This window comes from Rhamphochromis longiceps, linkage group LG9, assembly GCF_057381845.1.
Source record: "Rhamphochromis longiceps isolate RC_006_pf linkage group LG9, R_longiceps_female_GT1.1, whole genome shotgun sequence".
NCBI classification, from domain to species: domain Eukaryota; kingdom Metazoa; phylum Chordata; class Actinopteri; order Cichliformes; family Cichlidae; genus Rhamphochromis; species Rhamphochromis longiceps.
The window spans coordinates 36967163-36992357 of record NC_140565.1 but is presented as its reverse complement, the minus strand read 5'-3'; the positions used below and the strand labels follow the sequence as shown (position 1 = coordinate 36992357).

General features: G+C 45.1%; 1 protein-coding gene across 9 annotated transcripts in view; it reads left to right on the top strand.

The window, feature by feature from the left end:
- LOC146662832 (receptor-type tyrosine-protein phosphatase mu-like) overlaps nt 1-25195 on the top strand; it is a 224043-nt gene that overhangs the window by 26763 nt on the left and 172085 nt on the right. For all 9 annotated transcript variants that reach the window (XM_085417616.1, XM_085417614.1, XM_085417612.1 and 6 more), the window contains exon 2: nt 13345-13458. In XM_085417616.1, the coding sequence (XP_085273742.1) occupies nt 13345-13458 (114 nt within the window). The remainder of the gene's footprint in view (nt 1-13344; nt 13459-25195) is intronic.

Sequence of the window (25195 nt, the reverse complement as noted above, 5' to 3'; positions counted from 1 at the left end):
GCGAAACACAATATTGTGTCAGGACAATTCACTATTTATGCACAATAAATAAAGGAGCATAGCGCGACAATTTCTGTTCAGCGCCAGACTTGCTTGTAACCTATATCACCAATTAAGTTAAGAAAAATGACGTATTAACTACAACAGAAGACTGACCTTTGTGGAAATGCTTGGAGCAGACTAACCTGTGAGCTGGAGTGTTCTGGGACGTTATATTTGCTCTTTGAATGGCTGCAATCCAGGCCATCCGTCGCCTCTTTCTTACTTCGGAAACATGGCTCGAACTATTTCTCTTCAACGACGTAATCCGATAACAACCGATCTCTTTACCCGTCGGCTTCCCGTGGCTGTCATGCGACCGGCTATTGCAGTTAATAATACAACAGCTTCTTGACATTTTTTGTGTTTCTTTTTATCGCTGTGTAATTGATTTCAATTGAAAGCCTGCGAGCACTAGTACCTCTTGCCACGAGTTCCCAGAATCCTTTGTGGTTTTACCCCTGAATCACGTCACATTTTCAATCTCTATACCCGCCTCCATCATATCAGCAGGCCTGTGGGCTACAGCTCCCACTGTGTGACTTTATTAAACACACGAGGGGGGATCTACGTTACAGTCCTCCTGTATTTGTTGGGCAGGTCAGGGGATGGTTTGGTAACATTTAGCCGTCTTCAGAGTGAATGGTAGCATCACACAGTCACAGATACCTGCTGATCAGTATCATCCAATCAAACTCGAGCTCTGCCTTCTTTGATGCTCTGCAGTCTTTTGTGGTGAGCGTGGATACATACCAGTGCATTACTTAGAGCTTTTCTGATTCAAGTCTTTCTGCAGCTTCCATAAGTGACATCTTGTGTGGAGCTTACACATAAGATCATCGGTGGTTTGATGGCTCGTTACCAACGTTTCATGTCAGGAGCACCTTTAGAAATATATTTACTTAGAAAGTAAAGGCCACACCCCTAATCATGTAGACTTTAAGCCTTGAACCAGGTGGTGTTATGAACGGGGACATTATCTATCAAGACCAGCTGGGTCACCTGTGTGTGGGCGGGACACACCTGGTTTAGTTGATTACTTTGGGCTGAGATCAGTGTGATCTTTATTGATTATTGATTGGACACTGACACAGGTGTGCACTTTGAAATTAGACTTTAGTTTGGGTTTGTCTGTAAAGGGTTAAAACTCCTGTACAAGTTTTAGGAGAGGACCATTAACAGTTATTGATCAGAGGACCGGAGAATAAAGAGGGCAGGCGATCGATCACTGAACATTATGATTAATTACACCTGCTACACACATACACACAAGGCAGAGTGTGTGTACCCTCAGGCAGCGTTTTCTTCTCTCTCTCATCACTCTACCAGCGTACACACACACACACACACACACACACACACACACAAAGAGGGTGTGGAGTGTGATGGAAAGACTGCGTGTGTGTGTGTAAGAGAGAGAGATCCCTGGAGGTGTGTGTGTGTGTGTGTTTGTGGCATTTCCTGTCGAGGCGAAGAAGAAGAATGCCCGACAGCGTGTGATCCCTCTGAAACTCTCAGCTTTGTTTCTGTGATGAGATGAGGGCGAACAAACGGAGCGGGACGGACAGACAGGAAGACGGCGAGCGTCAGACTAGCTCGCCGTAAGCAGCTTCCACGCATGTAGAAACGAGAGCAATGTGAGAACATGTTTCAGTCGGACTGAATACAGCTGATGTACAGTGCTGCTGTCAGAGTAAAGGTGGACGGTGTCAGAGCAACAGTGTTGTAAATCAAGCGCACCCCTCTGTCTTCTAGCTGTTTACTTCCTTTGGGGAGAACATGAGTGTTGAAGCTCAGCAGTGTCCTGCAGGTGATCCTTACCTGCACCTTCACCTGTGGTTTGACCTTTCATGAATGATCAGTTAACACAGTTCATTTATAAAGGTGTTACGACCCGTCTAGGGCCAGGCCATAACATGAGCGAGGCACTCGCTTCCCCCCCAAGACCCAAGCAGTCACACGAAACCAATCCGTTAGATATGAGGTGATTTATTTACAATGTGAATAAAGAGAACCAAAACGGGAGTGTCAACACTTCAGGGTGAGCCAAGGCCAAAACAATAAACAAAACAAACCTACACAAATCCCGCACCCCTGACCTTACCAAAACAAAGTCAAAAATAAAGACAGAGTCTGACCTCCTTAACTAACTCAAAACAGGAGAAAACGGGTGATCAAAAGAAATGGCAGCTCACCCCTACCCACTCCACTTCCACAACTTTCAAGCGTATACTGCAGCCAGCGGCTACCACAGGACTACTGCTGGGTGATGAGGAGAAACGCGAGGGCCTCTCCCGCTGTAGCACTCCAGCCTCCTTTTAATGGGCGGGTCCTCCAGCTGGATCCAATCACGCCGGGGCAGTATGTCCACGCACCAATCGGAACAGGGCCCTGGCACAGCTAAATTAACATAGAAAAAACACAACACCTGCACAAACAAACACATGGACATACAAGTTCGTAACAAAGGAAAAAACCCTAACCCTCTCCTGTTCATGCCAGTCTAGCTCATTAAACTAAAAGTACCATGCAGCACCAAACCAACAATCAACCACATCAGCTGCTGACAGGACTTGGATCTGGTGATCGCCACACTCCTCCCCTAAGGAAAAGCGACTTCTAGCCTGAGTAATATTATTATTTTTTATCATTTCATATTAGTTCTTCGTGCTGTGATGTGTCCTCCTCTTCATCATTGGTTACAAATGTCAGCAAGTTTTTGTTTTGATCCTCCCCGCCTGTTTTGCTGTTACGTTCCTCGGGATACCCAGATGTTAGCAAAGTATTAGTGCTGGTGTCTGGAAAGCCCAAAAAGTTCTCATCCACAGTTTCCTCCTCGAATATTTCTTTCAAATGGTGTTGTTGTTGCTCCTCCAGTTGTGTGGCTGTGGGATAACAAGGTGTTAGTTTTGAGACATGGACTATCATATCCTCCCCCAAATCCTCCAAAACTACTGGACCAACCTGCTGCACCACCCGGTCCTTGCCATTTGGGAGCCAGCTTGGCAGTGAAAAACTGTAAAGTGCCAGGAGGATTGCCATGATTTATACATTGGGGAAACCAAACAGTGTTGTGCGGAAGGCACAAAACAGAAGAGCTACCTCGTCAGGCCAGGACTCTTCAGTCTATTTACACCTACAGGCCAGTGGACAGTTTCAATGATGAGGATGTACACATCCTGGATAGGGAGGAACGCTGGTTTGAGGAGTGCTGTGATTGCAGCCATTCCCCAACTCTCTGTGAATGGTACTCATGGCCACTGATCAGTGGTCTTTGATCAATGATCTTTGATCAGTGGTCAATGGTCCTTTTGCATATTAATGATCATAAACTGACCTCACAGCCTGTTGTTAGTCAGTGCTGCTGGTGTCAGTCATTACTGTTTATAAGGTTGGAAACCTGCAGTCAACTGAGACTGAAGGAGTTCAACTCAATTCAAATTTCAATTATATAGCACCAAATCACAACAATGGTAGCCTCAAGGTGCTTTATATTGTACAGTAGATCATACAATAATACATACTGTACAGAGAAAAAACCCAACAATCATATGACCCCCTATGAGCAAGCACTTTGGCCACAGTGGGAAGGAAAAACTCCCTTTTAACAGGAAGAAACCTCCAACAGAACCAGGCTCAGGGAGGGGCGGGGCCATCTGCTGTGATTGGTTGAGGAGGAGAACAGGATAAAGACAAGCTGTGTAAGAGAGACAGAGATTAATAACAAGTATGGTTCAGTGCAGAGAGATCTATTAACACATAGTGAGTGAAGAAGAAACACCCAGTGCACCATGGGAATCCCCCAGCAGTCTACAACCAACACTGAATCCTCCCTTAGCTGTAATAGGTGTAGTTGTGGCTGTCCTCTTTAGCATCTACATGGATGTTAAAATCACCCACAATAATGATTTTGTCTGAGCTCAGAACTAAATCACATATAAAGTCTGAGAAATCAGACAGAAACTCTGTGTAAGGCCCAGGTGGACGATAGATGATAACAAGTAAGACTGGTTTCTGAGTTTTACAGCTGGGGTCGACAAGGCTATGTATCAGGCTTACAAAGAATTAAAAGTCTGTCTGGGTCTTTGGTTGATTGATAACCAAAGACCACTGAGTCCACAGATGTCAAGCTCAGAAGGAGAGAGTTCCAGAGTCTGGGGGCAACTGTGGCAAAAACTCTGGGTCCCAATACAGGATCTTGTGGTACACCATAGCTCTCACGTCTGTGTAAACAAAGTCTTGTAAAAAGGTGAGTGAACTGAGTTTTCTTTTGGATCCTTACCTCGCATGTGTAATGTTCAAATTCTTATTTTGAAATTACCTGAAGTACACAGGTACGCCGGCTGTATGTGCGTGTGCTAGCTTAGCAGTTGACAGTTACGTGGATGCGCTGATCCTTATGTACTGAATAAAGTAATCTGTATGACAACTCCGAGGCGATTTCTCCATAAGTATTGAAGCCACAACAGCATGAACCTCGGGACTCCTCTATTTCTGATCGTAGATCATTTTTAAGCAATGAGATGAAGTAATGCTGGGAGTTTGTTTGCCTGAAGCTCATCTAATCAGTGTGTCATGAATCTGTCCTCTCACAAACTAACTGCAGATTGTTAAAGTTAACCTAACTTGTGAGTTAAAAGTGTCGCCAATAAACTGCCTTCTTGTGAGTAAATGCTTCGAGTGTCTGTCCCGTTTGTAGCAACCGAAAATAAAATAAATTCATAATTATAATAAAGGTCAATCAAAGGGACCAATATGACAAGGCCATGATGATCCACTTGGTAAAATAAATTCGCTTGGCATCTTTCTTAGCCTTAAGACAACAACTCTGATGGCTAAAGATCCAAACGGAAAGAAACCACCGGCAGAACCAGGCTCAGGGAGGGAGGGGCTATCTGCTGCGACCGGTTGGGCTGAGAGAAGGAAGACAGGATAAAAGACATGCTGTGGAAGAGAGACAGAGGTTAATAACAAGTATGATTCAATGCAGAGAGGTCTGTTAATACATAGTGAGTGAGAAAGGTGACTGGAAAGGAAAAACTCAATGCATCATGGGAATCCCCCAGCAGTCTATTGCAGCATAACTAAAGGAGGATTCAGGGTCACCTGGTCCAGCCCTAACTATATGCTTTAGCAAAAAGGAAAGTTTGAAGCCTAATCTTAAAACTAGAGATAGTGTCTGTCTCCCGAATCCAAACTGGAAGCTGGTTCCACAGAAGAGGGGCCTGAAAACTGAAGGCTCTGCCTCCCATTCTACTTTTAATAATAATAATAATGGATTGGATTTATATAGCGCTTTTCAAGGCACCCAAAGCGCTTTACAATGCCACTATTCATTCACACACTGGTGGAGGCAAGCTACAGTTGTAGCCACAGCTGCCCTGGGACTGACAGAAGCGAGGCTGCCATATCGCGCCATCGGCCCCTTTGGCCAACACCAGTAGGCGTTAGGTGAAGTGTCTTGCCCAAGGACACAACGACCAGGACAGAGAGCCCGGGGATCGAACCGGCGACCTTCCGGTTACAGATATGCTTCCCAACCCCCTGAGCCATGGCAACCATGGCTCAGGCGGCTTTAAATACTCCAGGAACAACAAGTAGGCCTGCAGTGTGAGAGTGAAGTGCTCTAATAGGGTGATATGGTACTACAAGGTCATTAAGATAAGATGGGGCCTGATTATTTAAGGCCTTGTATGTGAGGAGCAGGATTTTGAATTCTGGATTTAACAGGAAGCTAATGAAGGGAAGCCAATACAGGAGAAATCTGCTCTCTCTTTCTAGTCCCTGTCAGGACTCTTGCTGCAGCATTTTGGATTAACTGAAGGCTTTTCAGGGAGTTTTTTGGACTTCCTGATAATAATGAATTACAGTAGTCCAGCCTGGAAGTAATAAATGCATGAACTAGTTTTTCAGCATCACTCTGAGACAGGATATTTCTAACTTTAGAGATGTTGCACAAATGGAAGAAAGCAGTCTTACATATTTGTTTAATATGTGCGTTGAAGGACATGTCCTGGTCAAAAATGACTCCAAGGTTCCTCACAGTGTTACTGGAGGCCAAGGTAATGCCACCCAGAGTAAGAATCTGCTTAGATACCATATTTGTAAGATTTTCAGGGCCGAGTACAATAACCTCAGTTTGATCTGAATTAAGAAGCAGAAAGTTAGCGGCCATCCAGGTCTTTATGTCTTTAAGACATTCCTGCAGTTTAACTCATTGGTGTGTGTTATCTGGCTTCATGGACAGATAGAGCTGGGTGTCATCTGCATAGCAGTGTAAATGTATGCTATGTCTTCTAATGATGCTGCCTAAGGTAAGCATGTATAATGTAAACAGAATTGGTCCTAGCACTGAACCCTGTGGAACTCCATAATTAACCTCAGTGTGTGAAGAGGACTCTCCATTTACATGCACAAACTGGAGTCTATTAGATAGATATGATACAAACCACTGCAGCACAGTACCTGTAATACCTACAGGGCGATCGTGGCTCAAGAGTTGGGAGTTCGCCTTGTAATCGGAAGGTTGCCGGTTTGAGACCCGGCTTGGACAGTCTCGATCGTTCTATCCTTGGGCAAGACACTTCACCTGTTGCCTACTGGTGGTGGTCAGATGGCCCGGTGGCGCCAGTGTCCGGCAGCCTCGCCTCTGTCAGTGCGCCCCAGGGTGGCTGTGGCTACAATGTAGCTTGCCATCACCAGTGTGTGAATGTGTGTGTAAATGGGTGGATGACTGGATATGTAAAGCGCTTTGGTGTCCTTAGGGACTAGTAAAGCGCTATATAAATACAGGCCATTTACAGCATGCTCTAATCGCTCTAATAGGATATTATGGTCGACAGTATCGAACGCTGCACTGAGGTCTAGCAGGACAAGCAGATGATCTGTTAGCTGTTTGACAACTACTCTTTCAAGGATTTTTGATATGAAAGGAAGGTTGAAGATTGGCCTATAATTAGCTACAACTGCTGGGTCTAGAGATGCTTTTTGAGTAAAGGTTTAACTACAGCCAGCTTGAAGGCCTGTGGTACATAGCTGATTATTAGAGATAGGTTGATCATATTTAAGATCGAAGAATTAATTAATGGCAGGACTTCTTTGAGCAGTTTTGTAGGAATGGGGTCTAAAAGACACGTTGATGGCTTGGAGGAAGTAATTATTGAAGTTAACTCAGAAAGATCAACTGGAGAAAAAGAGTCTAACTTAACATCAATGGTACTAAGAGTAACTGTAGATAATATTACATGTGTGGGATGATTACTGGTAATTTTTTCTCTAATGATAAAAATTTTATTTGTGAAGAAGTTCATGAAGTCATTACTAGTTAACATTAAAGGGATTGTTGGCTCAAAAGAGCTCTGACTTTTTGTCAGCCTGGCTACAGTGCTGAAGAGAAACCTGGGGTTGTTCTTATTTTCTTCAATCAGTGACGAATAGTAAGATGTTCTGGCTTTGTGGAGGGCTTTCTTATAAAGCAGCAAACTATTTCTCCAGGCTAAATGATGATCCTCTAAATTTGTGACACGCCATTTCCTCTCCAGATTACGAGTCATCTGCGTTAGGCTACGTGTTTGAGAATTATACCACGGAGTCAGGTACTTCTGATTTGAGGCCTTAGTTTTCACAGGAGCTACAGTATCCAGAGTCGTACGTAGTGAGGAGGTAAAATTATTAACAAGATGATCGACCTCTGTTGGGGTAGCGTTCAGATAGCTGCTCTTTCACGGTTCTGGGTCGGTTCGACACAGCATTTTAAGTTTATTATGTTTTGGGTTTATTTTTGCATTATGGAGTGTTTTGGGGTTCTCTGGTGTTTTGATTATTTACGATAGATTATATTACTGTGGTTCTGGTTTAGGGTTTTGTTCACAGGGTTTGTGTTCTCATGTTTTGTGTGGGTTTAGTTCTGTGTCTGGTCTGCGTCTTTGTGTAGTGATGTCTTGTTCCTGTTTTATTGTGAAGGTCTGCGTCTCATGTGGGTGTGTTCAGTTTACCTCCCTTGTCTCGTCTCGTTAATTACTCCCAGCTGTGTGTAATCTCCCCGTTTCTCTTAGTGTATTTAAGTCGTGTCTTCTGCTGTAGTAGTCACTGATCCGTCTGTGCATCCATCGTGTTTCATCCATGTGTTCTCCCTGCTGTCCGTCATCACTTACCTCCGCCCATCCTTCTTCATGTTCATGTCCTGGTTCGTGTTTTGTAATTTAGTTGTTCCCAGTTCAGATAGTCTGCAGTCCAGTTTGCCGTTTTTCTATTTTGTACTTTACTTTCAATAAACCACCTTCACACCTTTACAAGCAGTCTGTGTTTGGATCCCTCTTCATTATCTCCACACAGCTTACTTCACTCGCTGTGACATGCTCTGCTCTATGAGCATTGAAGATGATAACAGTGGGTGGATTATATTCTTAAACTTAGTTACAGCACTTTCAGAAAGACATCTACTTTGATAAAGTCTACTCTCCACCGCTGTGTAATCAATTATTGTAAATGTAAATGTTATCAGGAAATGATCAGACAGGAGAGGGTTTTCAGGAAACACTGTTAAATGTTCAGGTTCGATGCCATATGTTAAAACAAGATCTAGAGTGTGATTAAAGTGGTGGGTGGGTTCTTTTACAGTTTGAGAGAAGCCAATTGAGTCTAATAACAAATTAAATGCCATGTTGAGGCTGTCATTTTTAGCATCTACATGGATGTTAAAATCAGCCACAATAATTATTTTATCTGAGCTCAGAACTAAATTAGATATAAAGTCTGAGAAATCAGACAGAAACTCTGTGTAAGGCCCAGGTGGACGATAGATGATAACAAGTAAGACTGGTTTCTGAGTTTTACAGCTGGGGTGGACGAGGCTAAGCATCAGGCTTTCAAATGAATTAAAAGTCTGTCTGGGTCTTTGGTTGATTAATAGGCTGGTGTGAAAAATTGCTGCCACACCTCCCCCTCGGCCTGTGCTTCGAGGTTTCTGGTAGTTAGAATGACTCGGGGGTGTTGATTCATTTACACTAACATAATCATCCTGCTGCAACCAGGTTTCTGTAAGGCAGAGTAAATCAATTTGTTGATCAATTATTAAGTCATGTACTAACAGAGACTTGGAGGAGAGAGACCTGATATTTAATAATCCACATTTCACTGTTTTACTCTTTGGTTCAGATGTGGATACTGTATTGTTCTTTCTTTGTAATTGTTTATGTTTACGTTGTTTGTTGCTGGTTTTTAGTTTGTTTTTTGTCTGTTTGGAAGCTGACACAGTCTCTATGGAGATGGGTTTTTGGGGGGTAGCAGGAGGAGAGAAGCTGCAGAGAGGCGTGTAAGACTGCAACTCTGCTTCCTGGTCCCAACTCTGGATAGTCATATTTTGGGAGGTTTAATAAATTTGTCCATATCTCTAGAAATGAGAGCTGCTCCATCCAAAGTGGGATGGATGCCGTCTCTCCTCAGGAGTCATCAGGAGTTCTTATTTATTGAATTTTATTATTTATTGAATTTTATTGTTTTATTTATATTTTGATATTGCTAGGGATGATGCAATGATCGGGGACCATTCTTCATTTCGTTGTTCTCGTGACAATGACAATAAAGTTTCTGATTCTGATTCTGATCAGGAGTCACCTGATGATGATGATGATGATGATGATGATGATGATGATGATGATGATGATGAAACGTTCCTCCCACTGAAGACATCCAGGTGAACAGAACCAACGTTCTGGGGGATTTTCTGTTTCCTCACCTGGATGATTGAGCATCAGAACATGTCACTCAGAAATGTTGTTTGTCAGCTGGTGTATAGTGTGTGTTCAGATGCCGCACACAGCAGCAGCTGGAGAAGGGCAGCCAATCAGACAAAGAAGGATTAATCTGAACTCTGAATCATGCAAAGCTGCTCTGGTAGAATAAAGCGCAGGATGTCGACATGAAACATTAAAACCACACGTCAGAGTCACAGTCCGGTCTCTCTCACACTCACACACACACACACACACACACACACACACACACACACACACACACACACACACACACACACACAAACAAACACACACAAACACACACCTCTTTCTGCAGTGTTGGGCGATCATGAGATGAGATTGGTTTTCTGTTGGAGAGAGAGAGCTTACTGTGTGTGTGTGTGTGTGTTTGTTATATAGATGCACATGGATAGAAGCAAATGAAACAGATTGTGTCTGGTATCTGTTGATGAGCTAACACTGCCCAGCGGGACGAATGTGTGTGTGTGTGTGTGTTTAATGTGCCTTCTGTTACAAAGAAAGAAAATGAGCCTTCCCGCTATTTAATGTCAACGCTTTCAGATGACGGCTCCTCACACACAGGCGCGTGTGCGTGTCGGCATGAATGGAAGGATTTAGACATCTTTGAGTCACAGAGGAAGGAGGAGGTTTACATCTATTATTCTCCTGTGTGTGTGTGTGTGTGTGTGTGTGTGTGTGTGTGTGTGTGTGTGTGTGTGTGTGTGTGTGTGTGTGTGTGTGCGTGTGTGTGAGAGAGAGAGAGAGAGAGAGAGCATGCTGGGAAATGGTAATGAACTGGAACTGTCTCACTCTGAAGAACATTATATGTTTACAAGCTGCTCTCTGCTGACGAGCGAGAAACAAGGTGGAAGTGCGACTTGAACGTCTGTATCAATGAAGCGATTAATCAATGAGGTGATTGATTCGCTGATTACTGGTCGAGCGTTCGGGTTTCCTGCTTCGTTCTGAGGATGTTGGTGCGTCTTGTACATCAGTAAATGAATGGCAAACGGGCCGCAGTCTTTCTGTAATGGAACTAAACACAGTACAAACACGCGTGACCCAGTTACTCTGAATACATCATCACATATAGGTGCAAAGTATACGAGCTGATAATGTGATTTCAATAAATAAGTATAAAAACCCACACCTGGAATAAATAATGGGAGAAAAATACTAATAAAGTCTATAAATAAAAATGTCCAGATGAAAGTGATGCAGCAGTGAGTAGCAGAGTCTTCAGAGCTGATTAAACTTTCTGTGTAATTATTTCAACAGCATGCTACACACAGAGTCCTGTGGGGGTCCCGTGGGGGGCTGTTGGGGGCTGTGGGGGGCTGTGGGAGGAAGAGACTTGAAGAAATAAATATGTGGTTAACGTTCCAGCTGATGTATGAGGAGAAAGAAGGAACTGCACGAGCCTTAAATCAGTTCCAGTGTCCAAGCATCCAGAAGTGTTTCTACACCAGCTCTAATTTCTGTTTCTTCATCGGCTGGAAGACAGAACACAGACTGGAGACTGCTCACCTAGTTAATTTAAAGCATGGAGTGGGGTTCATATCGCAGGTTTTACTCTTTACTTCTCATTTTCCACAGTTCATAACAATAATCATAAGATTCATTTTATATCATCCAAATAGAGAGAGGGGGAAATAACAGCCTCACTTCTAAACCACTGAAGAAGAAATGATCGTATTGATGAGGTTCTGTAAGCACAGTGTAGTCGATCCTGTGATCGCATTAATGTGCCATTAGTATGCAGCATCTCCGTGTCTCAGTCTTTAGGTGGGACTTGCTGTGATGGAGGTGATGAACCCACTAACTCTGCTCATATGAGTGAGATCCAGCCAGGTTTCTGCCGCCGACCAATGTTTGTCTCATCGTCAGTGGGGCTGTCCGTAGATATTTGAGCCTCTGTGGATCCGAGAAAATCCAAATTTGTTTTTTGTCTGCTGTACAATCTTTGGAAATGGTTCCAAGAAATCACTCAAAGCGAACCCCGTCCGCAGCCTTAAAGCCGGGGCCTTCAGGAACAGTTTTTCCTTAATCCTATCTGTGGTTTCACCTAGGGCTGCTCAATTAATCTAATTTTAATCACGATTACGATCTGGGCTTTCAACGATCATTAAAAATTATTAGCACCTCCCTCATACTTTACTCTCGCGCTGCTCCGTGTGGCAAATCGAGCGCACCTCTGTGCATTTAAGAGGACCCGAGGGAAGCTCGGAAAGCTAAGCAGAAGTTATTTGGAGAGGAGAGTGACTGCCGTTGGTTGAAAAGAGAGGTAAAAAAAAAACTTCAGTGGTGTGGAAACATGGGTTCGCGGAGTCAGACGTGGATCAAGTAGACACAGTGTGTAAACTTTGCTACAGTGTAGCTGCACCACAGAGCAACACTGCAAAGTTCACTAAACATAGATGTTTACATTTTTCATTTATATTTTATATTGCAAACATTTGCACTGTTCAGTATTTGCACACTATTTTATATTATTTTTTAAAGTCATTATTCAATACATTGTTATTGTTAACCCTTTAAAGCCGGTCAGAGCAGCACGCTCCGTTTTGTGTAACTATTTTTAAATCCCTGTAGAACCGGAACCGTGTAAGCTAGCACAATAATTTGTTTTGCATATGAAACCGGAGGAGTTGTACTTACATCTTATGCCATCAGCTTGTCCTCGGTCACGGTTTCCTTCCACATAAAGCTTTGCAGAAATTGCATAAAAAGCGCTTGCAGGAACAAAAGCATAATATTCCAGAAACACGCTTTGCCGATCTGATCAGCTGTTCGTAACACTTCCCACATTGAAACAGACGTCAGCGCGAACTATCGCATGTCCGCCATTTCCTGCCCGAAACAGGAAGTGACGTCATTTTCGTGTAAAATGTAGTTTTTTACTTGTAGGCTTCAAAAGCCTATACTGGTGTTTTTATAAGTCATGTTTGACTTTATGCTTTTCTGAATAGTTTCTGGGATGCTTAGAACTCGAATTGCACTGCTGGAAATAGTTTATTTTGATGCACGTGCTGTTTTCTTTGCAAATTTGCATCACAGGATTGTTTTTTCGTTTTTCCTGCAGTATATAAAAATTGCTGTATCTCCAAAATAAAACTATGAAGACACTCAAAATAAATTTCCTGTTGTTGTAAACTATTTTTTGCAACTTTATTGTATTTAAAGTTTTGAGGGATAAACCTCTTAAATTTCTCCAAGTAGAAATATATGTAAAAAAAAAACAAAAACGATTTTCAATTTTTTTGTAGTTTATTGCACTTTTTTGCAATGAATGTAGTTACTATGGACTATAACAGTTGTATTGATGCATAGCAACTTGAAATGCTCCCACAAATGGCACTACAACATGTAAAAAAATAATATAAGCTCTGGCGGACTTGGTTCTATAGTAGGTCTTAAAGGGTTAAATAAATATCATCAAATAATCGAGATCTCAATTTCAGTGAAAATAATCGTGATTATCATTTTTGCCATAATCGAGCAGCCCTAGTTTCACCTAAGGTAACTGAGCATCTGTCTGTCTCTTTTTCAGCTTGTCTATCTGGTCGGTCTCCTGACTGCACGCTGGTCCAGTCCAAAGAAGATGACTTTGACTGGGAGCAGGGAGACACCCGAGACCGATTGGCCACCCCCTGGATCCCTGCAGGTACTGTTTGTCTTTCTGAAAGCACCGTCAGGGCCCCGCAGTCCTCCTGCAGTCCTCCTGCAGCTCAAAGGTTCCCCGGGTGCTCCTCAGCACGATTCCCTCTAAGCTGAGCGCATGACTGCTGACAGCGTCTCCACATGCAGAAAATCAGCGAAATAAAATAAATACATGTATTTACTTTAATTCCAATTCAGGCTGTATTTTTTTTTTGTGCGCAGCGCAGATTTTCTGTGTGGGAACACCATGTCAGCAGTGTGCGATTGCTCATGCGCTCAGCTTAGAGGGAACATTGCTCCTCAGGGAACCTTTCTGGGTCTCCTGAAGCTGGGTCTTGGTGGTGCATGCATGTCTTCCTCTGACTCTTAAAAACCCTGAAGTACGTTTGTGTTGTGACACACATACATTGGTCATCAGCATATCTTTGCCTCTCCGGTTCTGCTGTTGCTCATTTAATCAATCCTGTGCTCGATGAGCCGAGGCTTATAAGTACTTACTGTTTACAACAAGGTGCAATCCTCTGGGTATGTCGTTAAACAGCTCGAAGAGATGCTTGAGTCTGAAAACAAACTCTGGACTACTGAAAGCAGGAACGCCGCTCTAAATGGGAAATGGCTGCATCAACCAGGTGCAAGCCTGATCCAATCACAGAGCACCAGACCGAGCTGTGTACGCATCAGTCTACAACCAAGCCCCCAACCCTTTGTCAGACACACGGGCTTCACACCAACGCCCCTATAAATGGCATGTTTATGCTCTGCATGCCTAATGGCGTTACCTGTCACTGCGTGCCACACACCTGTAACACGGTCAGTTAGGCTAACCTCGGTCGTGACCGTAATTCGTCCCGAGCAGCCGAGGACGGCGGTCGTAACCAGACAGAGAGGGAGTGTTCTCCCTATAATCAACTATTGTACAGGTCCTTAAACACAGCACTGCAGCGCTTTGCACCTGAAGGCAGCACTGAGGGAAAAGCTGCTGCAGCCTTCCTTTTGTCTGCTATTGACCTGCCACTGTGTGTGTGTGTGTGTGTGTGTGTGTGTGTGTGTGTGTGTGTGTGTGTGTGTGTGTGTGTGTGTGTGTGTGTGTGTGTGTGTGAGCGAGCCGCCATTTGTCACATGCTCACAGAGGTTACCCTGCTGACGAATGAGAATGCAGCACTCTTAAATCACAGAGCCAATCACGTGAGAGACAGGCTGACCGAGGACACACAGAAAGGAGGTGGTTACTGTCCTGTTTAATGTGAGTTATAGAGGAGGTGGAGGAGGAGGAGGCGAGAGGAGAGTTTGTCACCTTTACTCTTTTCCAATAAAAGAGGGTTTTTGTGTGTTTCACTGTGTGTGTGACTAATTGCAGCCAATCCAAGCAATCAGAGAGCAAACAGCTTCTCTCCCAGTGGACACACACACACACTCCTCCTCGCTTCGATCTCCTCCTGGCTGATGTGTGGAGCAGTGAGCAGGACAAGACAGGGCATTAAATCTAACACACCCTCCACAGCAGAGGCCAAACTCAGCCTTCTCCCAGCTGAGCTCGCTTCGGAGGAAAAACTGACCAATCTATTCAATTCAGTTTTATTTATACAGCGCCAAATCACAACTACAGTCTCCTCAACGGCGCTTTATATTGTACAGTAGACCCTACAATAATACTAGAGAGAAAAACCCAACAATCATATGACCCCCGATGAGCAGCACTTTGGCAACAGTGGGAAGGAAAAACTCCCTTTTAACAGGAAGAAACCTCTGGCAGAGCCAGGCTCGGGGAGGGGCGGGGCCATCTGCTGCGACTGGTTGGGGTGAGCCTCAGCTTCACCCGAATCTGAAGCTGAGGTTCTGTTTGGAGGTGATGGGTTCAACCAGAGACAGCTGTTATCGGGTCAGAGTTCAGAGCCGCAGTTTGTTAAAGCTGTTAATAAACCTCACTGATCTGGAGACAGTCAGTGTTAAAACATCTGGAACATGTGGAGCTTCGTGGAAGCACAGACACAAAGCAGTAACATGCAGGAGTGATCTCAGCTCGTTTGTCAATTTCAGCAGCTCACATCTGATTCTTTAAATCAAATATAATGTTTCAGGCCAACGGCAGGCGGTGCTTAATATTTATTTGATATTTGTTCTGGTGCCTTTGGGCGCATGCCTCTCTTCTGTCTGTGTCCGAGGCTGCCGAGGACCAGCGTCGCTCCACCGCCTTTACTCTAAAAACAGACACTTTATCAATGGGACTTCTGCATGTGATATCGGTGGGAGGAAAACATCCACACAGACAGCATTCTCCAGTGAAAGTGGTGGTTTAATACTGCAGACACACACACACACACAGAGCTGCAGCGAAGAATCGATTGACCAGTGATTGCAGGCTCCATTTAATGTTCTTATAAATGGTACAAGTTCAATCTAATCTGAGCCATGTAGCGCCGGCTTGCTCTCTGCTGTCAGTGTGAACAACAGTAATCTTCCCTAATACTCTTTCCTGCTGCACACACACACACACACACACCGTCTCAGCCTCTGGACTGACTATGTTTCTTGCTCTGATTTCTTTCTGTCGTTAGCTGTTTGTTACTGCTCACGACGAGCTGATAAACTTCATCCCCTCCTCATCGTCAGCCTGTTCCAGCTGAGATTTTTAGATCATTTAACCTGATCCTGGAAAGCAACTTTGCTAATCTTTCTCTTTGGTGACTAGCACGTCTGGTCAGCTAAAAATAAACGAGTCCAGACCAGATCAGATGCTGGTAACGCCATGACATCACGGGTATATTTAGCTTCCTTACAGACCAGCTGAAGCAGCTGAGTGCAGTGAGCCAACAGTACAGTAATTATTAGTTTTGCAGGGAAAGCAGTTGAGGCAGTGGAAGATGTTCCTGAGGTTTGTTTCTAGTTTGTCAAGTTGAAAACCAGATGTTCATAAATAACAGTCTTCAGAGCCTTTCAGTGTTCCCAGTTCAGTTAGTCTGGTCCATTTCTACAACCTGTTTACTCAGTTTATTAATAGCTGGGTCAGTCAGACCTGCAGCCAACAGTGACAACAGGAATATCAGGGCGCGTTTCCAGAGCTGTGAGAAAACAGGCTTGAACCCAACAGAGTCTGGACCTGAACCCAACATAGTCTGGACCTGAACCCAACGGGGTCCAGATATGAACCCAACAGAGTCTGGACCTGAACCCAACGGGGTCCAGATATGAACCCAACAGAGTCTGGGACTGAACCCAACGGGGTCCAGATATGAACTCAACAGAGTCTGGACCTGAACCCAACGGGGTCCAGATATGAACCCAACAGAGTCTGGACCTGAACCCAACGGGGTCCAGATATGAACCCAACAGAGTCTGGGCTTTAACCAGCTTTCTCTTGGAAATGAGGTGCACATTTCAATGAGACTTTTTACCCGTATAAATAAAGGATAATAAATACAACCCAGCAATGTCCAGTCCTGATCGCCACACGGTCTAACCTGACTAAAGGATTCTGTGAGTAAGAACAGGAGAACCATCCAGGTGAACTGTTTATTTGCACCTATGATATTATACCTCAGGGAGGACACCCCTACAGCAGAAATTTAGAGTTAATTTTCCCCATTATAACACCTGTTCACATTTCATTAAGGCTTAAACTTTATTAAGGACGTGGCTTCTCGTTTAAGGTTCATAATGAGGTCAACATAAAGATTAACTGTAAGTGATCCACATTTTGCTCTACAGGTTCATTCTGCTGTCTCTGGACAGTTTTTAATTGATTCATTTGCAGGAGGACTTTGACCCGAGTCAGAACCTTCAGATGTGGCCCACTGGTTCTTCACAGGTGCTGTGGTGGTGCTGTTTGCTGGTTCTATGAGGTTCTCCGGTCGTTGTTTATTTCTGTTTTTTGCTCCAATAAGGGTGGGGATACACACACACGTGCAGTCACACACACATGCCTTTTGGTGAGTGTGTGTGTCTCTGTGGGGTTCAGGGTATATTAATATTTCTAATAGGGCTGTTATCAGCTCACTGCCAGCTGTACACAGCAAACACACACACACGCAGGGAGGCTCCAAGGCAAATATATACACTACACACACACACACTCGGTCTGTCTGTTGTGTGATAACTCCCACAATGCCTTTCTGTGTCAAAGAGACCTGGAGGTCAAAACCACTTTTTTCTCTCTGTGCGTGTGTGTTAAAAAAATACAAGCTGTTGTAAACAACACACACAGACACACACACACACACACACGAGTGTGCAGACACACAGTTTGTGGCTTTAAAGTGAATTTGAAAAGAGATTAGACACACACACACACACACAGCTGCAGGTAAACACTGTTTAAAGGTGGGTGAGAGAGAAGAGAGGTTAAAGTTTGGACTGTTTCACAAATAAATGAGAGAAAAGAAAACTCAGTGTGTGTGTGTGCGTATGTGTGCGTGTGTGTGCGTGCGTGCGTGTGTGTGTGTGTGTGTTTTGGGTTAATTAGTGTGTTAAAGGGTTTATCAGCGTGTCGGCATGCAGTAGATTCACTCTTTGAACATGACTCTGTGTGTGTGTGTGTGTGCGTATGTGTGTGTGTATGTGTGTAGTGTATAAAGCCACTATCAGCATCCTGCCAAAAGCAATTAAAGCCTCATTCAGGGAGTTTAAACACATGGAGTGACTGCAGCTGAAATCCGACCAATCAGAGGAGAGGTCACACTGACACACCAGCTCCCCATTGGCCGATTTAAGTAAATGTGGGACTGCTCCTTCAAACCTGTTGGCCGGGGATTCTGCCCGACGTTTGTGTGGATGCTTTCAGAAAGTTTAACACACATTCGCCGCCTGAAATAAACCTCTGAGAGCAGGAAACACACACACACTTCCTGCTGTGTGTGTGTGTGTGAGAGAGAGAGTAAATACGGTGCAGCTGCCTCTCCTCACGTCTCGGTACAGCTCGGGTAATAGAATTACTGCCTCCATCTGCGCGCGTGTGTGAGCTGGGTGTGAGGTGATTGGTTTACAGATGGTAGGGGTCGTATATTATTGGCCCACAGGTGAGAGGGGGCGGGAGGTTAACGAGCAGAAGAAACGCCAGGACACGAACGGGGGCTGTGTGTGTTTGTTTCTCTTTCTGCCTATGGTCTGATTGGACGATAGCGAGAAAGAGGAGGCGGAGCTGTGTCTCAGGTGCAGAGAGTTTGAAGCGCTCGCTCGGGCCTTTGAGAACGTGATGAAGATCAAGTTTGGCCGAGTGTTCGATCCGAGCGCCTCCACCTCCTGCAGCTCTGATTGGTCGGTTTGGTGTTCACTCACTGATTAGCAGCAGCGTTTTCTAGCACCACCACAACATGCCTCATTCACACTTTCATACAAATACTAACATTCACACTCCCATGAATGCATCAGCAGTAACTCAGGGTTCAGTGTCTTGCTTGAGGACTCTTTGGCCTGGAGCAGCCAGGGTTTGAACCGCCGACTGGTAGACGATGTACCTCCTGAGCCACACCCACCCGTGTCTTTCTCCACCCATAACCTGCACCTAAACGCAGACAAACAGAGCAGACCCCAGCCTTGCTCACAGGATCAGACCCTGAGCCGGGCCCCTTGGGCCCACTCACACCTCATACCTGAAATCTTTCTCTGCTGAATCACACACTGCTGTTTGCCCTGCAGCATGCCTCAGTTACTACAGAAACAGCAGACACACACAGCACATGCGTGTGTTTACCCTGACACACCTACAACTACACACACACAGATGTGTGACCAAAGAAGTCAGAATAATCCCTAGGAGCTCCACAGACACGTCCACACATCAGCGACGTCATTCACCTTTGAATGAAGGTGTTTCAGTGCTCACATGTATCAGCTGACAGCACGCTGACACATGTGACCATTTCACAGTCCGAGCTCTGACTCTGGGTTTTTCAGGCTATGACGTGCTGGGAACTGTGACACAGTTAATTCTGCAGAGTGGCAAAAAACAAACACAACAAACTGCTGTCATCATTTTACAGAAACAAAGAAACATGGCATTACATGACTGTAACACAGAGACGTCCAGGTCACACAGGAAACGACCATAATCCAATCATTCTGCCTCATTTCTGCTCTGCTCTACTGACTCTTTGATGTTTGAAAAATGTCCTTCAGAAAGTGATGATGAGGATGATGATGATGGTGAAGATGGTGATGGTGATGAAGATGGTGATGATGAAGATGATGGTGAAGATTGTGATGAAGATGGTGATGATGAAGATGGTGATGATGATGGTGAAGATGATGATGAAGATGGTGAAGATGATGATGATGATGATGATGATGATGATGATGGTGAAGATGATGGTGATAATGGTGATGATGATGGTGATGATGATGATGATGATGATGATGATGATGGTGGTGAAGATGATGATGATGATGGTGAAGATGATGATGGTGAAGATGAAGGTGATAATGGTGATGGTGGTGATGGTGGTGGATTGTGTTCATGTGTGACTGATGGTTTGAATGTATTATGTCAGTATTTTATGATTATATCTGACATGAAATCAGAAAAACAAAGTGAGTCTTTTAACACCAGGAAACTGAAAACCTCATCCTGAAAACAGCTCTGATGTTTGTCAGGAAGACAAATGGGGTCTTCTAATTGGCTGTAGATGAAGGTTCAGTCAGCTGTTGGGCCGTGTTAAACATGGAGTGAGGCGCGAGCTGTGAGACAAACACTAATCAGCCGCAGACGCACAAATGGCTGATTTGAGAATAAACTCATCACAGCTTTTGTTCTCACTTGCTCTTCATCAGTCTGGATTGTTCTTGCTCCTTCCTCCTCCTCCTCCTTCTCCTCTTCGTCCTCCTCTTCCTTCCGTGATTAAACCTCATGTTTTTCTAATCGATTCTCCTCAAGGTCCATTGATCCACTGACACATGCACACACATTAAAACGCTCTGGTAACCAGGAAATGAAATCAAACACGAGTCTACGCTCAGGTTAAAATAGTCTCTGTGAGGAAATCATCGTTTGAAGGTTGATCAACTTTCCCAGGAAAATGCTCTGAAAGATGGGGAAGCTACAGAGTGGCATGTGGCCACAAAGCTTTTTGTGTGTGAAACATCCAAACACACACTCAGATACCTGCTGATGTCATTCACATGGAGCTCCGCCTTCTTGGACGCTCTGTTACTACAGTGACCTCACAGCAGCCATATTATTGGTCACATGATATCATTAAAAGGCTCCAACAACACACCAAAGCTCCAGCTCAGGTGAAGCTAGCCGAAAGCTGTCACCATCCACCTGTCAAAGAGGCCACGCCCCTAATAATGCAAACGTTAAGCCTACATGTGTAATGAAGTGGCATCATCAGGCTGTGAACATGTTTATGTGAATGTGGAGTCAGTGGTACGAATCAGAACTGCAGCTTTAGCTTTTTAGTTACAAATAAGTGAAAAGTCATTAAATGTGGTTTCTTTATCGAGTCTTTATTTGTCCCAAATAAGCAAAGAAAATGTTTGACGGCTCCACAGTGACCCCACCTCACCAAACCATCAAGCGATCAATCAGAAAGTCATCTGCAGATGAAGCGATGGCAACATTGAAGCGATACAACATAACTGACAGCTGACTGAAGGAGTACTGCAGTACAGTTACCATAGAGACGCCCTTCAACCCGCACACACGCTCGCTGTAAGACGACCGATTTAAATTTCATAGAAACTTTGCAGAAAGATGAAGGGAAGTGAAAGCAGTGAGCTCGGGAGATTGACAGCTGTAGTCGTGACACGGAGATGTGAAGACACAATAATGAGAGCGCGCGCACACACACACACAGAGGAAGAGGGTGCATTCAGAGTTACTGAGCTTTAACGCAAACGTCGCGCTTTTATTCTGAAGTCTTCCAATTACAGATTTCCACTGTCGACAAAATGAGCCATTTGTTCTCACACACACACACACACACACACACACACACACACACACACACACACACACACACACACACACACACACACACACACACACACACACACAGATCAATTATGGATTTACTGATTTATTACACTAACGAGCACCGTTTATTTTCTTATCTCCTCTTGTCAGTGATGATTTCCTGTTGTTTATTTTTTTATTTTTGTGTCCTGTCTGGCACTGTAGCAATCAGAATTATTATCTGAAGGCCAAGAAAAATACCCAACAGATTTACTTTCCAAAGTGGGCCTTTTGCTATACTGGCCCACTTGATTCTCATTGTTTATTTGATCTTTATTAGTTATTTTTATTCTAAGTTATTGTAATCAGGCCAGACTGGACTCGGGGACGGGAAAGAAAAAAAGAAGAAAAGTTCAGAAGAAAGTTAACAGAAGGAAAGGGAAAGAAAACGGAGAAATAAGATAGAGAGAAAAGACAATGAAAATCTGCTTCATCACCTTTGTCTCTTTTTTTTCCCCTCTTTATGTTTTCCTGGATCACCTGTTGAGACAAAAAGAAAACAAGCAGAAGAAAACGAGAGCAATACAATAAACAACGTCATGATGATCTATGGGAATATAACAGTAAATATTAAATATTAAACATTATTATGCAGCACATAAGATCGACAGCGCACAGTGTGCTTTGAGGTAGGAGCCAAAAAGGGTGTAGTTTGTGTGTGTGTGATCACCCGTGTGTACACCTGTGCGCATGGATGCGCTTGTTTTTAAAAGGTTCCTTCATGTAATGATCTGTTAGAGGGTGTGGGGGGGCCACAGCCCTGTCCTCCAGGGCATGAAGCAGGTATGGAGGAGATCCAGACTCCAGACATCCAGAGGCCCTCAGAACACAAGAGACCAAGGACGACCAACAGAGGGGCAGCCGCGCCACTGTCCCAGTAAGAGCTGAGGAGAGTCCCAGATGAGGGCTCACTCAGCAGCTGCGGAGCAGAAGCCAGGGGGAGTTGCAGTGACGCGCCCGGGGGCTCCGCCGGCAGCCAGCTGCTCCAGAGTGACTAAGCCCCAGGCCGAGAGAACAAGGGCACCCCACCCCCAAAGTGGCCCGAGCGAGCCCCAGGCTCCAGGCCCCGATAAGCAGCCACCAAGGAGTGAGCCGGTGTGTACCTGGACGCCCATCAACGGACACAAAGACCCACCAACGCACCGATGTCTGAGGGCGTCTGCCACCGGCAGGGGAAGTGGTGGGGGGAGATAGGCCTCCTTATCTTGGAGGGCCTGAGATGTCCCCAGAGCGGTGGCGTCTGACACCCAACCTGACATATAGACACAGACAAACAGGCACACACACATACAAACATCCATTCCCCCCCTCATGCTCTCATATGCACTTACTCCACACTCAACCAACGTGGAGACAGACATAAAGAGACGCTGTACACACGATCACACTCCCCAAGCGTACTCTACAAACCGGGTCTAGGTACCCTTGTCCCTGGAGGGGGAAACTGCACCCAGACCCAGGTGGTGTTACCCTTTTCCCTGCGGTGGGGAGAAGCAGACCGCCCCGACTCCGCAGCAGCAGGGAGGCCCCACACTCCAGATCCCAGTTGGACGGCCAACTCCCCCTCCCAGTCCCCCTGCTCCAGCAGGTCGCAGAGAATGGGGGTGAGAGAAGACTCCAAACCTCCCTCCGCCCGCTCATATGTAGTGTTGATGCATGTGTGTTCTAAGGTGCAATGAAAACCCAGGAGGGCATGGAGCTACCTGCCAGAGAGCAGCAGGTAAGCGCATAGCCCCTCCTGCTAGCCCTCAATGTCTACGTGTATTTAAAATTGAGAGGTGGGCAACGACGCCAGGGGTGAGGTGTACACCCTGATGGTAATTTGGAGTCCGTGTAGCGTGCCCACCCCCAAGGTCCTATATGTATGTGTAATGAGAGTGTGAGTAATGTGAATGTCTAAGTTGTGGGATAAAATTGAGGCAGAGGCAGCCAGAAGGGGACAGAGGGGGGAGGCATCCCCCCCCCCCCTGCACCCTGGTGACACACCTTTACCCCAAGGCCCTGCATGTGTGGGTGATTGTGGTGGAGCGGGAAGAGGGAGGCAGCTGGAGATAGGGAGGGAAAGAAGGGAGGGGCAAGTGACCCCTCCCTGGGGCCAGCTCCCCCGCTGACCCAAGTAGGCACCCCCATACTCTGCAACCCACCAGGGAAAGGGGGCCCAGACCCATCCGGACCGGGGCCCAGTACAGCAGCGCCGCCTGGCCCACAGAGCCCGGGACAGCCCACCTGACCCCACCACAGAGAAAACTGCACCCACCCTGTCATCCACTCATCTTCCAGACTACACGAGACAATAGACGCCCAGGCTGAGATCTTCCTCCATCTCTCCTGTATCTCCCCCTGCTGCAGAGAGTTCCTGAAGAGAGGAGAGCTCCTGCAAGATGTAACAACCTCCCCCACAAGTTGAAGAGCCCCCTAGGTGGCTCGATGCACTGGCGGCACCCTGCGCCAGGGCTGGGCCCCCATACACCCACCTGCCCACAACCCCGGCAACACACAAACCAGGATCCAAGCCCCCGAGACCCAGCCAGGGCCCCAGCCCAGAGTCCGGCCCGTCCCGGACCCACCCCGGGGCAGCCAGGCTACTAGGTCAGTAACCCACATCCGTCAGCACAGACCCTCCCCTAGCCCCGCTGTACGCAGCCACGAGGAAACTGTCACCTAAGAGCCAACAGAGCCCTTAATAGGCCATCACCGCTACCCCAGGTTGAGCCCTCCAAGGAAGATGCTCCTAGGGAACTCCCCGACGCCCTAAGCCTGTCCCTACCCCCACACCAATCACAACAGCAAAGGTGGGACCAAACTATGACCCTCCACCCCCGCTAGGTGATGGAGCTGATCAAAGGAGCCCAGAGCAATTGATCTGATGTGGTGGCAGAGGCTGTATCAAGACTAATGTAATCTAATAGATAATTTCTATATTGGTTAGAATTAAGATTATTTTTATTTTTCCAGTTCATGAGGACTGTTTTCTTGGCTATGCATAGGGCAGTGAAAACCATATGGGCTATATTCTTTTCTGAAGTGACATTATCTAAGCTGCCCAACAAACACACTAAGGGGGAAGTTGGAATGTTACATTTCAGACACTTTGATAAGTCTTCACATATCTCGCGCCAGAACTTCTGAACTGGTGGACAGAACCAAAGAGCGTGGATATAATTGTCCGGTGAATTGGTTTGGCAGTGTGAGCAGTTGTTGGTAGACGTAAAGCCCATCTTGAACATCCGATGACCTGTATAGTGCACTCTGTGTAATATTTTGTATTGAGTTAATTGAAGACTGGGATTTCTGATTAGATGAAAGGTTTTTAAGCAAATCTGAGACCAGAAGTTTAGGTCTAAGTTAACTGATAAATCCGCTTCCCATTTTGCAATAGGAAGTGATATTGATTCATCTGTTTTAGAAAGCATTCTGTAAATTTTGGAAAGTAATTTTGGGGGTTTATGAGTAAGAAATTGTTCCACACTTTGTGGTGTTTGTAGTTCAACTTGACCCGGTTTGAATTTCTTTTTTACTATGGATTTAATTTGTTGATATTCTAAAAATCTTTTCTTGTTGATCCCATATTGTGTAACTAGTCCGTCAAATGAAATAAATTCTGTTCCTTCTAGTATATGTTCTAAATATTTGATTCCTTTATCACTCCAATCTGAAAAGTTTATCATATTATTGTTTTGTAATATGTCAGGGTTGTTCCAGATAGGTGTACGTTTGCATGGGATTAATGAAGACGCCGTCAATTTTAGAAACTCCCACCATGCTGTCAGAGAAGAGCTGATGTTGATGCTTT